The sequence below is a fragment of the Leptosomus discolor genome, chromosome 3 (genome assembly GCF_034619465.1).
Source record: "Leptosomus discolor isolate bLepDis1 chromosome 3, bLepDis1.hap2, whole genome shotgun sequence".
Taxonomy (NCBI): domain Eukaryota; kingdom Metazoa; phylum Chordata; class Aves; order Leptosomiformes; family Leptosomidae; genus Leptosomus; species Leptosomus discolor.
The window spans coordinates 67,748,525-67,763,115 of record NC_141393.1 but is presented as its reverse complement, the minus strand read 5'-3'; the positions used below and the strand labels follow the sequence as shown (position 1 = coordinate 67,763,115).

Here is a 14,591-nt window from a genome sequence, read left to right as displayed (position 1 = left end):
CCAGTGGAGGCCACCAAGAGACCTTGTCGTTTTTCACCTCGTTTTGTCATTTCAGCTATTTCTGCTGTTACTTTGGCTAATGAGATGAAAGGCCCAGCAGCTTTGCCCTTACCCACTTTGCTTTCCAGACTCCACTCCAGTTTTTCTTTTCACATGAACTGTGTCACACACCAGACTCTCATTGACTAACTGCCCGAGGGGGATCCTCGCTGAGTGTTAATTGCTGTTAATGAGCTGTTGCTGCTTTCCTTCCAAGAGCACCAATTACAACAGCACTCAGGCACTGCAAGAAGATGCGTGTCTGCTGTAAATTAAGGCAAATTTTACTCCAGGCCCTGGTATTGCACTGGCAGCAACTCCTGGAAAATGCTTTAAATCAGGATGAGACTGCGTGAAGGATGACAACAGGCAGCTCTCCCGCCATTGCCTGTCCCCTTGTTCTTCATATGGTGGGTCAGGGTGTGTGAGAAGTCCCGGACTTGCTTCCTATGGCTCCTGTTGTTCTGCCTTGCAGGGACGTCTACACTCAGCTGTTCACCTGAGCTCTTGCTCAAGTCTTCCTCCAGCCACACAGCCCCATTGGTGGGTTTTACACATGGGTAATGGCCCAGCTGGCTCAGAGCACAGCAGGACTTGTCTTGTCCCATGTGCTACTACAGGAGTGCAGGAAGGACCCAGCAAGATGGTGTGATGGCCTGGTGTTGTGCACAGCAACACTGACATCATTTCATCTCCTACCCCAGAGCTGGGGGCAGCTCCTTCCTTGGCTACAGCAGGGTCCATCCCCACCAGAGCTTTTAGATCCTTCTTTCCAAACCTCCTTTTGCTTGCCTGCTAAGTAAGCATGGGAGATAGTATATGCTACTACAGTGTGGCCCTGGAAGTACACTGAGATATCCCCCAGCTAAGAAGTACAAGAGCTGCCGCTGTTCCTAGGACTTCTCCCTCCGGAAATGTGGTTTGCCTTTCTCAAAGCTTCAGCCCAAGGGAAGATTTTACATGAGAGATGTGCTAAGATGGTAAAAACTTTTGTATAAGCCATGCAAGGTCATGCAAGTCAAGACACAGTATTGAGACCCTTCACCAAAATGGACTGAATCTGTCTACAATGCTAGTAAGAAATTGTCCAGTGTCTCACTCTGACTTTCTCATTTGGGTTATTTTTGGTCATACTAAGGGACATTCACATCCAAAGCACTCTTTGTGCTTGACATGAAATACAGCTTATTTACTCCATGAATAATATTCCCAAACTTTTGTCCTGCTGCCTTGATCTGAAAGGAGATTTAGAAAGCACCCCCTGCAGTGGGGTTTCACTCTCTCCCAGCTCTCCCAAAGCTATAGCTCCCTCCTGTGCTCTGGCACATGGTTCTTCAGCAGGTATGAAAAAGCGCAGGCATCTTGGCAGAGCAGCAGCCAGTTCTCCTCCAGTTACAGACTGAAAGCTGTTGTTCACATCGAAGAACCTGGCTCCTATTGTGCTGCCTTTCTACAGTTTGTTAAATTTTATTTCACATTATTTCTCCCATTTTGGCTTCCACCTTAAAAATCCTTCTGTAAGTTCCCCAGCTGCCCCACTCCTCATAAATGTTCATTTAAGTGTAATACCTTGCAAGCAAACCCAGACGTACTCTCTTAGCAGGAGCTCTGCCTAAACAAAACCCCTTAGGCTAAGGTCACTGGCTCCTGTATCTTGGGATTCATCCACTAGCTTTTGGGGGAATGACACCCCCCTGGCCATGACCTTGGGTGAGCTTAGGCTCGCCTTGGTTTTTCCCAAACCCACACTACCAATTTCCAAGTGGTTTTCCCACAAACACCATATTCTTCCCCACGAGCCAGGGTAACCTCAGCAGGGACAAGCCCAGGGAGGGTGGATGTCCATCAGCATCTCTGAAGAAGCCAGCCAAAGGCAGGTCAGAAGAGCTCAGCAGCAGCAGGATTCAACTCATGCCCTCACATTTCACAAGGCACACCGGATTTCATTTTCAGAACTTAGCCTACAATCAATCTTGTCTTTTGCACAGGCCAATGAGGTCTGCGGAAAGAAAGTTGCAAAAGATTTGTTATTTCCCTAGTGTTCCCGTTCCTTTCCCACAGAAGCAAGGTTTTTGTTTTGGTTTGGTTTTTTTGCTTTCCCAACTTTCAGGGGAAAATCCTGACAAATGGAAGCCCTGATTCATACCAGCAAAAATTTGGCCTTTTTTAGTTTAAGGTGGAGCTCTTCTCATCTGAAGATGAAAACATTTCTCTAATTGCACACAGAGGGTAAGGAGACTTTGCCCTGCTGAAGTAAAGGCCAAGTGGCATCGGATGCTTGTGGCCACCACGAGCGGGGAGTTGCGCATGCAGGAGAGCTGTCATGCAGGCAGATGAGCCATTGTGCAGGCAGGAGAGCCGCTCACCTCCTCCATGCTCAGAAAAGCACTGCCTGTGCTCACTCACAGAGGTGGGAAACAAGGGAACAGGCAGGCACAGGGTGGCGATGGTGGCTGTCACCAAAGAGACTTCTGAGGGTGGGGAAACGTCTTGTGGGAGGATGCTTGGGTAGAGGAATGGTGTGAGGCTTCATGGCCGGAGGGATGCATTGGAAGAAAGGCTCCCCATCCTCCTCCTGTGTTTTCTAAGATGACTGAAGGACATGTAAGGGAAGGGAGCAAGAGAAGTGCTGCTCCTCTCCCATCACCACCACCTGAGCAGAGATACCTGCTTCCCTCCTCCCTCCATGTCCCACCCAGGGAGCAGCAGAGAGAAGAAGCTGGCTTGAGAAAAAATGATTTATGGCCACAGCCTACCTGCTTCCACAGCCCAGGGGAAAAAAGTGAAGGAGAAAGAAGCTCATCAAAGGAGTAATATGTCCCTAAAACCCTCCCTTGCAGCTTGTCTCCCCAGATGCTGCCATCTGCACTGCACCACTCCCACTCTGATGGGCACCTCTGTCTGTGACCAGGAGCTGGCAGCAGAGAATGAGCAATTTTCTCTGACACCAAGACAGAAATGGCTTAAAAAAAGAGAAAAACCCATGACTTTTTTTTCCCTTCCCTGTCTCCAGCCAGAAAGCACATTTGGCAGAGCCTTGAGTGCTGGAAGCCATCAGTGGGGCTGCTGGTACTTCAGAGCCTCCCGGGAGAAGGGCAGGTGTGTGCAAGCCACTGACCATGCCAAGGCCACTGTCCCCACTGCCACAGGGTCCCCTATCATGCAGGGGGGGTCCCGCTCTCCATCCTGCCCCACCTGCTGCCTCCAAAAGGCCCTAGGGAATGCAGGGATCCCCTAACGCTGTGCATGGATGCTCCACAAAGCACTGTGGGTTTTGCAGTGCATTTTGCACCTGTGGCATGCGGTAAAGTCACACGTCCTCCTCCGGCACTGAGCAATCACCCCATGCCTTTGCCTGAAGTGGGACATTTGCTCTGCAGCCACCATTTGTCTATGAGGTGAAGAGTTTGATCAGCCCCTGCCCATGCTGAGCCAAGGGCATCTCCCCGCAAGCATCACTCTGCAGGCTGAGATTCAGGGAGGCTCACACACATCAACCCACACCTTACCAAATCCTGCCACTCACCCCCAGAAGTGTCGCCTCCTCCTACCCAGCCTACTCAGGCAAAGACATTTTGAATACAAATTAAGAAATCAGGCTTTCAGACACATCCAGGGAAGGTGAGGAAGCGGCAGCAATCCCCCTACTGCATCTTGTGCATGGTGTCAGGGGAAGCAGCACCCTTGGCACGGGGCTTCTCTGCCCACCCTTGATGTGCCCGCAGTCCCGCTGGCATGTCACTGGAGACCTGCAGCTCTGCACTGGGAATCCCCCCACAGAGGAGTTCCCTGCCATCCATGCTCATTTTGGGGGTGGAAAACACTTAACAGCAGGGTGTTGCAGAGGGACAGGACTCAGTGCCATCCTGCACAATGGGATTTACCTGCCCTTGATGGCACAGCACACCCGTCCCACAGGAAAACACCCCTCTCCTTTCCCACACTGGAAAACGGAGGGTCAGAAGCAACAATCCAGGTGCAGAGCAGGTGTCAGGGAGAGGGTGCACCTCATCCTCAACACGCCACCTCCCCCATAAACCCTGCACCTACCGCTGGGGTGAGTCAGGGTCGAAGCAGGTCCTGGCCACGTCGGTGGCCCGTGGGTCACAGCAGTCGCCATCGTCAAAGTCATCCAACATGTTGTTGCACTCCATGTGGCAGATGCCATCACGGCGCTTCCAGGAGAAACAGCGGCCAGGCCGGCGGCAGTCCCCGCCATCATAGCCAGTCAGGGGATGCTCGCACTCAGGGTCGCAGCGCTCATTGCCCACCTTGCTGGGCTCACAGCCCAGGAGGACAGTGCGGCGGCGCAGGGAGGAGTTGCGTACCTCCAGCAAGCTGAGCTGCCAGGAGATGTTGTAAGGTCGGAAAGCCTCACTCAGCGCCCAGTGTTGCCGCCAAACTTGCTCCCGGCTGACCGTCGGCCGCCCGCCATCATCCTCTGCCAGGTTCACCACCCGGTACCGCACCACCTTCCCGCTGCGCAGTGGCCAGTGCTTGTTGTAGTGGGAGACCAGCTCCACATTATCACAGGCAGTCTGCCCGCAGGCAGTGGGGCCCAGGGGCCACAGGACAGGGCACGGTGGGGAAGGCAGCACCCGCTGCTGGGGGAAGTTGCCTTCCTGAAAAGGTGTCCAGTGCTTCTCAGGGGTGGCAAAGCCAGCATCCAGAGCCAGCCCATCTACACCCCCAGTCACCCCCTCTAGGAAAGATCTCTGGAGATGGGGTTGGGACAGGGCACCCCGCCACAGTGCCAGCCCGGCCAGGTGTCCCCGGAAAGCGTGCACGGTCCCCCAGGCATCCCCACCCAGCAGCAGTGTGCGGCAGGAGGCCATGAAGGTGCTGTGCAGGGGTCCCCCCTGACCACCGGCACGGCCCACCCGTGCCCCGTCCACGTAGAGAGCCATCCACCGCCCATCGTAGCTGGCAGCCAGGTGGGTCCATGTCTCGGGGCGGTAGCGGTGGTAGGCAGTCACCTCAGTGGCAGTGTCCGCCCGGTCTGTGCGGAGGGAGAAGAAGAAGCGGGCGTCCTTCTTGCCACCAAGTTGCAGGGCGCGGATGCCCAGTGCCCAGCCCTTATCGCTGGCCGTGTGTGAGCAGTTGTCGAAGACACCTGCAGCAGGGACAGGGACATGGATGGAGAGAGAGGAGAGCTAGTGAGGACTGGAGGGCACCACCATTCTTTCCTGGAGCATGAACTGGGTCCTCAGCAGTGGGACAGCTCTTGGCAGGGCAGCAGGGAGGCTCCTTCTGCCACTGCCATGGGTAAGTGAAGGTGGCCAGAGGCTGGGCAGTGGGTGCTGCACCAGGGGGGACACCCCAGCCTGCATCCAAAATCATTTGGATGAGCAGGTGGAGTAGCCAGGAAGGACAGCAGAGACAGAGAGGCAGGATGGAGACGGGAGGAAGAGCATGGATGGGAGGAGAGGCTGAAGAGAGAGGTGTTCCTGAGCTGCTCTCCATTGGAGCACTCCTGCAGGACGGGATTAGAGACTAAGCTTTTTATCTATGGGCCAAAGCTTTTAAGAAGTAGAGCGCAGCCACCAAAGCAAAACAGTCTCCTCCAGGGACTGCTTCCCCAACTGCTTCCAGGCAGATTTGCAGCTCTCCTTTATGCTCCAGTTTTCCCCCCAGTCATGCATCTAGCACAGGTGGGCAAGGGTCAGAGAGGGATGCACTGCCTCCAGCCAGGCAGGTGCAATACTCAGCCCATGAGGTCTCCTGAGCATAAATCCATCCCCAGGAACAGCTTTGGGCTCAGCCTTTCCCTGTGCTCCCAAGCATGTTGCAAAGCTGTGTTTGCACATGGCTGGGCTTTCGACTTTCACTGAAACTCAGGCTGCTGAGTGCCCACAGTTGAGGGCCAGAGGCTTGCAGGCACTGAATGCCTTTGGGATTCAATGGCCATAAGGCACTTAAATACTGGCAAGGGGAAATGGACCCACTGCTTGAAAAAAAATGCTTCTGGGCTCCTAAATCACCACAGACAGGATGTTCATGCACGTCATTGTCTGGGGCGAGTGAGCTCAAAAGCATGCTTTGAGCCCCACCAGTGGCATCTTCTGGGAGCCCCCTGCTCTCCTGTTCACTGCCCCAACAAATCACTTCCAGATGCAGCAGTTCTCTGATGCTGCTGAAACCTGCTGCCATGCCTAGAGGCTCTTTTTATATTCCTGCTGCTGTACTTCCTATGCTCCAGCCTGCTTTTCCCTGCTGCACAGGTTCTCCTGCCCCTCACCATGCCTGCCCATCTCTGTGGTGTAAGGGCATCACAAGCCAAAATAAGGCACTCCTGCCCTGTCCTGTTGCCTTGTCTGTCCCTGGGGATGCTCAGCATGACACTGGGAAAACTGTACCTGCTACTGGGACTGCAGAGGCCAGCAAAGAGAGGCAGATGTGTAGAGAAGCAGGAGCTCCAGGAGAAGCAGGATCTCCTGGCTTTCATTCAGGGGATGTGACTGAAGCCAGGTTACCATAACCCCATGTGTCCCCCGCCAGCCCTCATAAACATGGCTGGCAAAGGTCATGTCAAGCCCTGCTGCACCCCAGGAAGCAGCACCCCTCCCTCCCTCCCTCTCTCCCTTTCACCGAGGGTGAGATGGGTGGTGGCGTCTTGGCCATCCCACAGTCGTAACCACCCCTGGCACAGATCCCTGCCACCGCTCACTACAAAGGCAGCCACGCACAAAGCCTCCGTGGGCGGATGGGCTTTGGCCAAATCTTGTTTTCTGGTAGATTGTGAAAGGGAAGCAGAAAGACTAGGGGAAGCTGAGATGGGGAGAAACCAAAAAGCAGGAGGCAGGCAAAGGAGCCCTGCAGGCTTGAGAAGGCAAAACTGGAGAGTACTTTTGGGCTAGGTGCTGGCTGAAAGGTGCTTAGAGCTGCACGCTCAAAAGCCATCTTCTAGTATCTGGTCCTCCCTGGGGTTGAGGAAACTGGGTGTGGTATCTCCTCTCTTAGGAAAACTCATGCATTTCACTTTGAAATGATTCAGAGTGCCCTCAAATTTGATTAAACACTAAGGAAAAACAGGGCAAACAGTAACAGGGGTGGAACAGCTTTCTGGGGTGAGTGTGAGCTAACATCCTCGCTGTATTTGGTTTGTGTGGCAAGGTTTTGGTAGTGGGGTGGCTACAGCGGTGGCTTCTGTGAGAAGGCACTAGAAGATTCCCCTATGTGCAGCCGGCTGCCAATGCCAGCTGGCTCAAAGACAGACCCGCCACTGGCCAAGGCTGAGCCCATCAGCAATAGTGGTAGTGCCTCTGTGATAAAATGTTTAAGAAAGAGAAAAATTTACTGTGCAAGAGCAGCTGTGGCCAGGGAGAGGAATGAGAATACATGAGAGAAACAACTCTGCAGACACTAAGGCCAGTGAAGAAGTAGCGGGAGGAGGAGATCCAGGTGCCGCAGCAGCGATTCCCCTGCAGCCTGTGGTGAAGATCATGGTGAGGCAGGCTGTTCCCCTACAGCCCATGGAGGTCCATGGTGGAGCAGATATCTGCCTGCACCCCATGCATGACCCCACACCAGAGCAGGTGGATGCCTGAAGGAGGCTGTGAGCCTGTGGCAAGCCCACACTGGAACAGGCTCCTGCCAGGACCGGTGGACACATAAAGAGAGGAGCCCATGCTGCAGCAGGTTTGCTGGCAGGACTTGTGACCCCACCAGGGGACCCATGCTAAAGCAGTCTGTTCCTGAAGGACTGCAACCCATGGAAGGGACCCACACTGGAGCAGTTCGTGAAGAACTGTAGCCCCGTGGGTAGGACTCACATTGGAGAGTCACTGTCTTCCATGAAAGGGACCCCATTCTGGACCAGGGAAAGAGTGTGAGCAGTCCCTCTGAGGAGGAAGGAGTGGCAGAGACAACACGTGATGAACTGACCACAACCCCCATTCTCTGGACCCCTGCACCGCTCGGGGTGAGCAGGCAGAGAAATCAGGAACAAAGTGAAGCCTGGGGAAGGAGGGAGGGATGGGGGGAAGGTGTTTTTTAAGATTTGGTTTTATTTGTCATTACCTTTTTCTGATTTGATTGGTAATAAATTAAGGGTTTTTTCCCCAAGTTGAGTCTGTTTCACCAATGATGGTAATAATTGCTGAGTGATCTCCCTGTCCTTATCTTGATCCATGAGTCTTTTGTTACATTTTCTCTCCCCTGTCCAGCTGAGGAGGAGGAGTGATAGAGCGGCTTTGGTGGGCACCTGACATCCAGCCAGAGTCAACCCATCATACTCACAAACCCATGCTGGAGCCAAGCCAAGCTTGGAAGTGCCTGACTAGTTCAAAACTGGCCAAAAAGAACCATAAGGGAGCCTAAAACCAGGTCTGGAGACTTCATCAAAGGGATGCAAGTAAGGCCAAGGTCAGCTCTACAACAGGGGCTGGAAAACCATTACAGTAGTAGCTGGTGCTTCCTAGACATGGCCAGGAATGCCATCTCAACCTCTGTGGAGCCACAGAGCATGCAGGCAGAGCAGCACATCCTGTGGCCAGGAGCCACTGCAGAACAGTGAAGCAGAGCCATCCAGCACCAGCTCTGGACATGCCCAGAAAGCTTCCACAAGATATCATCAGGGGACCAGTTTACGGACCCTAGAAGACCCTGAGGTTTGCCAAGGAACTTGGTATTTTGTCCTGGTGTGAGCCACCAGAAAGGGAAAGAGCTGTTGGGAGGGGAGGTACAAGCCAATCGCCTTGTAAGTGCCATACTGCCCCTAATGCTTTAGGTGGGAAAGGGAAGCTCTAACCTGGTTTGTGATGTTCATCAGTGCTAGGATGTTAACTCTGGGTTTTAAAAAAGAGTTGCTGGCAAAAGTGAAAAAGAAAAAAAGAAAAACAGAAATGTGTCTGCCAGGAAAGGTGTCTGATGGAGAAAAAGCCCCCAAAGCGATGAAGTGCACCACTTTGTAAGGACCACAGTCAAAGCAGCATCTTCTCCTGCTGGAGTCAGGGGCTTTGCAGCACAAGGAATAGTTCAGCCACGCTTTGAGACTTAGTTAAGTCTAAGAGAAATTAGCTGCTAAAACTCCGGAGGGTCTGACACAGGCCAGGAGCTCCTAGCTGTACCATGAGAGCAGCTGGCCCAAGAGGGTGGCTGGCCCTTGGGGCATGCAGTGCTGAGCAGCTCGGGGACCTGAGGATGACACCTGGGCTTAGACACAGCAGAAGTTTGGGACTGCCTCTGCTGAGGGATCTTCTGACCCAACAAAACTATCTTTGATTTGAGTAAAAACAATTCTCGGCCTGGCACAAAGGGAAATCACCTTGGGGTTTACCAGGAGCAGAGATGTGGACGGAGGGAAGACAAAAAAGGCAGAAAAAGAAATGGCATCACACGACCCCAGATGAGAAGGATGTGGAAGAGGGACCATTCTCCTTCCCTGGCAATGGCTGTGGCAGGGCACTGGGGTTATAGCCCAGCAGAAGTCCCCACATGCAGGACAGGCTAAAAGAGATGAACAGCCCCATCCAGGGTGACCCTAAGGCAAAATGCGACACCTACAGGAACAAAACCCCAACTCCTGACCCTCCAACCCAGGCAGCAGTAGCACCAGCCAACAGGACAGCTTGCTTTGCCCAGACAGAGCTGCTCAGCCTGTCCTTATTTCCCAGGCAATGATGCCACAAGAAGCCCAGCTCTGCCTTGCTTTCCTCCCACAGAACCTGGAGCACCTCCAGCTCCCACAGACAGTTGGAGCATCTCCAGCTCCTCCACAGCTCTGGACCACCTCATGGCTTGGTCCCCGCTCTACGGACAGAGCAGGAGCAACATATCAGAGACAGACTCAGCACCTGCCTGCATCACCTGCTCACATGAAACGCCAGCAACACTAGCCTGTCCTCCTTCACCACCCGCATTTAGGCCTGCAGACCCAGCTGCAGGGAGATGATGGGAAGCGGACGGTGACTCAGACAGCCGGAGGTGCCTGGGGCTGACTCAAGCCCTGAAGCATGGAGGCCAGAGGCTGGGGGATATTACCCAAGTGAGTGCCAGCACTCACAAGCGGTGCTTTCAGAGCTAAAAACTGTCCCACCCTCTGCAAGGAAATCAGAAAAAAGAGAAAAAGATTAGGTAGCTAGCTGGGAAAATAAAATCCAACACCTGCAGGACAGACCTCCAGATGCAAACAGCTGTGCTGCCAATGTGATGGCTGGAAAGTGTGCTCCGTGCATCACAAGCTGCTGCCTGCCAGCAGGAAGGCAGCAAGTACCACAGTGGGAAGGCAATCAGTGAGGTGAACCCTAGGTAGTTTCCTTGTACACGGCTGTTTTTCCCCTCTGCCATCCAGCCTCTAGCCTCCTACCTCTTCCACAGCAAAGATGCGTCTATCAGCCCTAAGAGATGGGGAGATAAATTAATGAAATGGGCCAGGCGGTGAGCAAAGTAGAGGGAGCAATCACAAGTGGAGGGAGAGCTAGGGTAGAGAAGAGGGTTTCCCCAACCAGCCAGCTTGGCTGGGGCAGCACAGAAACACAGCAGTCCCTGTCATGGGGACCCCAGACATCCCATGGGAGCAGTACATCTCGGCGCTGCCACCTGTTCCTAGCCCTGCCCAGCATCACTGTGCTGTCCTGCCGTGCTTGTATCCTGCCACAAACACCCATCCTGGCACGGCTGCATGAAACACCGCTGCAGGAGGTGACATGTGCCCTGCTCCGTGCCCGTGTGCCAGTCCTCTCTGTCTCCCCAGGCTCTCCATCACCTGCCTGTTTCTTAGCTTGGTGGGGTGATGGGGTAATTCCCGGTAGAAAAAGCATCTGGGGTTTCCCTCTGCCCCGGGAGCCGCTCGGCAGAGCCCTCGGGACCGGGAGCCCGGGGCGGGGGGGGGGGGGATGCCGGGGCCGGGGCCGTGCGTGCGGCGCGGCTGCCACCGTGCGGCCGCCCGCCCCGGGGACCCGCCGGGAGCCCGGCCAGGACGGGCGGGCAGCGCGGGGAGCCGCGGCCGCTTAGCCCGGCGGGGAGCCCCGGAAAGCCCCCGGAGTGCCCGCCGCCCCGGGGAAGGGGGAATGGGGGGGGGGGGGGTCGGGCGGAGCGTGTCCCCCAAACGGACCTTCCAGCTCCCGGCGGAAGGAGAGGGAGAAACTCGATAGGAGCCGGGGGGGCCGGGCTGGAAGGACGGGGCGGGGGGGTGGGGGGGGGGGTGGGGGGGGTAGGGGGTGAGGGTGTCAAGACAGGGGAGCGGATGTTTTAGGGTTTGGTCTCAAGGGAAGAAGGACTATTTCACGCCTGGGGTGCAGAGGACACGGGTGGGGGCGCGCGGTGTCACCTGCTACAGCGGAGAAGGCAGGCGAGCCCTCCACGGGGTTCTGGGGGCAGTCGGGTCCCCATCCCTCCCTGCCTGCCCGCCGGCGGGACGGGATTTACCTGCGATGATGGCCGGGTTGCTCTGTCCGCCCTCCGCCTTCACCCACACCTCCAGGGTGAACTCCTCCCGCGGGATGTCGGGCAGCGCCGCCGGCCGCGCCGCCAGCTGCTCCCGGCCGCCGGAGAAGTATAGGGCGGGCAGCGGCCGCTCCCGCGGGGGGCTCGGCACCTGCGGCTCCCGGCCCCGCAGCCTCTCCCTCCGGACCTGGCCGTCCGCCTCTCCCCCCGGCTCCTCTCTGCCTCCCCCGGCTCCCCGCGGTCTCCGGCCCCGCGGCCGCCCGGAGCCCGGCGGGACCGCAGCGCCGAGCACGCCGTGCGCGCCGGGACCCCGCGGGTACAGCCCGTAGGGGTGATGCGGGGGGGCGGCACGGCGGCTCGGCCCCTCCATCCCGCAACCGGAGACCGGCGGGGGGTCGGGGGGCCGGGGGTCCCCGCGGGCCAGGCTGATGGCCGCCAGCAGCAGCGCGGCCAGGGGGGCCCCGCCGCGCATCATCCTCCTTGGGGACGAAGTGGGGGGGTGGGGGGGCCGGCCCCGGGGGAGAGGGGCGCTCAGGGGGGCGGCGGGCGGCAGCACCGGGGCATCCTCCCCCGGCCCCCGCCACAACCGCTGCCCCCAACTTTTCCCCGGCACCGTTCTCCTCCCCTCTGCTCCTGCGGGAGGAGGAGGAGGAAGAGGAGGAGGAGAAGGAGGGCGAGAGCACCGCGGCGGGGACCCCCCTTCTGCCTGCAGCCGGGGTTCCCGGGGCAAGGCGGCCCTTGCGCGGCTCCCTGCGCTGCCCAGCTCTGCCTGCGGGAGCGGGAGATGCGTTAGACGCCCTTATCTAGAAAGCCTCGAGGCGCTTCGCTCCCCCCCCTACCCCCCAAGGAGGGGTGGGGGGTGGGGGGGGCTGCCTTATTTAAACATGATTATGTCCAATCTAATAAATCCCGAGCGGAGCATCGCCCTCCCTTCCCTCCGCCCTCCCGGGCGCTGCCCAGGATGCTGGCGGGGAGGGGATGCGGAGGGGACCCAACGCCCTCCGGGTCCCCTTCGCAACAGCTCCTCGCCCCCAGGTCTTTGGGGCAGCACCGGCAGCACCTGCCCTGTCCTTGCCGTTATCAGCGGTCGCAGCCTGTGGTGCTCTTGGCTTGGCCCAGCAGCCTTCCCCGCAACCCCGCTTGCTGCCTCTCTCTTTCCTCCGCTTGGCAGTCCGACACTTGGTTTCTTTTCCTTTTTTTTTTTTTTTTTTTTAATTGGTTGTTTGTGTTTGTTTTTTTTTCTTTCTAAGTTGAAAGGTGCCTGTGTTTTCTCCTGTTGTAGCTCGGGGTGTGATTTCTGCCTGCCCACTTCACCTCCTCCTCCATCTCCATCACCTAGGGGAGAGGAAAGGAAGGCAAAAGGAGGGGACACCCCCCTCAGCCCTTCCCAGGAGAGGGGAGAGGTGGTCGTGGGCTCAGTGTGTGTGGAGAGACCCAGGTACCCCTTCAGCCAGACATTTTGCTGCTTTTTCTCTCTTTTATTTTTTTTCTCCCCTTCCCTGAACAATGATCCCATCTGTTTGACATGTGCAGAAAGGTGGGCTGGAGGCGCCTTATCTGGGTGAGAGGGAAAGAACCACATTCAAAAGCCAGAAAAACCCCCATCAATGCACCAAGTGAGCAGGCAGCAATGGGAGACGCATCTAACCCACCACCCTGCCAGAGGGTACGGCACCAGTGCTGCCAGGGGAGGGCTGCTCAAAGCATATGGGTGGGAAAACAAGCCCCCAAAGTTTCCTCTTGGTTCCCAAGACACCATCGCACCAGCACGTGGCACAGGAGACTAGGAAAATTTCATCAAGGAGATTCAGCAAGAAGAGATTTTTTTTTTCTTTTCATTATTTTTTTTTTTTATTATTATTTTTTCACTCCCAAACACTATCTGTGGCGGTCAGTGTGAAGCAGGATTGCCAGCAAAAGCTGGGAGGCCCCTTCCAGGGTACAGGCTTTCAAACCAGTGAGGCGGGAGGGAAGGGATTTAAGAACAAACAGCAGAAGCTGGCTGCATGGGGTTGGGGTTGGGTTTTTTGTCTTCTCAAGGTGGTAAGGTGATGGGAGGAGCGGGGGGGGGAGCTGGTACTTTAATGAGGGGAAGATAGAAAAAAGTAGTGCTGGAAAAACTTGAGGGTTAGGAGGGGCGAGCACAGTTCTTCACCAACCCCCCAGGAAGGAGGAAGGTAGGTGTAAGCATGCAGAGAGGTGAGGGCATGGCCAGGCTGGGCTGGAGGTGTGTGGAGGGGAAGGGAGGACATACAGAGGGCGAACAAAGCCAGGCAAAGTGGGGATGGCTTATGCAAAGGAGCTCAAGTAGCTCCTGAGGACCTTTGGGGCATGAACCATACCCAAGCACAACACGAACACCCATCGCTCACAGAGAGGTGGTGAGAAGAGGTCTGCAGCTCTCCTGCCTGCACCAAATGCACCAGTGCCCATCTGCTGGTGGTGGGGATACTTGGCACTGGAGGTGGCCCAGCAAGAGTGTTGTCCTGGGGCCAATGCCAGCAAACATTGCTTATAGTGCGTATTCATTCAGGAATGAACCAAGCTCCTGATAGCCCTGTCTACCAGGGTCTGATAAGACAGGATCCCATGGGACAGCTTATTTTGAATGACGGTGATCTTATTAAGTGGTTATTAATCATTTTGCCACATAACATCCTGCCCTACCCAGTCATCAGACTGGGTAGTCCAAAGAAGCAAGACCACGAGACCCTCAGGAGCGTGTGCTACCATCTGAGAGGTTTGGCAGTGCTGCCTCCTTGGGGACAGCCTGGCTGGGATGAATCCAGCATCAGAGCAATAAAACCCTCCAAAAATGCACCCAAACAAGGCCTCTATATATAGGCTCTGGCCTGGGCTAAGCTGCTTGCTTGACAAAATGACACCCACAAACAAATAGCTCTGCTGTCTGTGGGGCTGGTATGCAGCAAGAGCTGAAAAGGAGGAGTTAAAGCCCACCAAGCAGCCCCCTTTTTGGCAAAGAGATGGGTGAGAGCAGAGGAAGGGTCCCCGCCACACCAAGCCCCCAGGTCCCCCTGCTTCACCTGCCTGAGCCCAAGCCTGGCTGGATTTAAGGAACCACCAGAGCAGGCAGCCGAGCGCATTAATCATTCCCCATGCTGGCTCCAGCACAGTCCCATCCACACACAGGCAGGTACCCCTCACAG

The 14,591-nt window shown here is 56.1% G+C and overlaps 1 protein-coding gene across 1 annotated transcript in view; it reads right to left on the bottom strand.

Moving 5' to 3' along the window:
- PAPPA2 (pappalysin 2) overlaps positions 1–11,899 on the bottom strand; it is a 93,571-nt gene extending 81,672 nt beyond the window's left edge. Inside the window, exons 1-2 of the mRNA XM_086462661.1 lie at positions 11,407–11,899; positions 4,090–5,152 (exon numbers count right to left, since the gene is read on the bottom strand). Coding sequence (XP_086318787.1) covers positions 4,090–5,152; positions 11,407–11,899 — 1,556 coding nt within the window. The remainder of the gene's footprint in view (positions 1–4,089; positions 5,153–11,406) is intronic.
- Between the last annotated feature and the right edge of the window lie 2,692 nt (positions 11,900–14,591).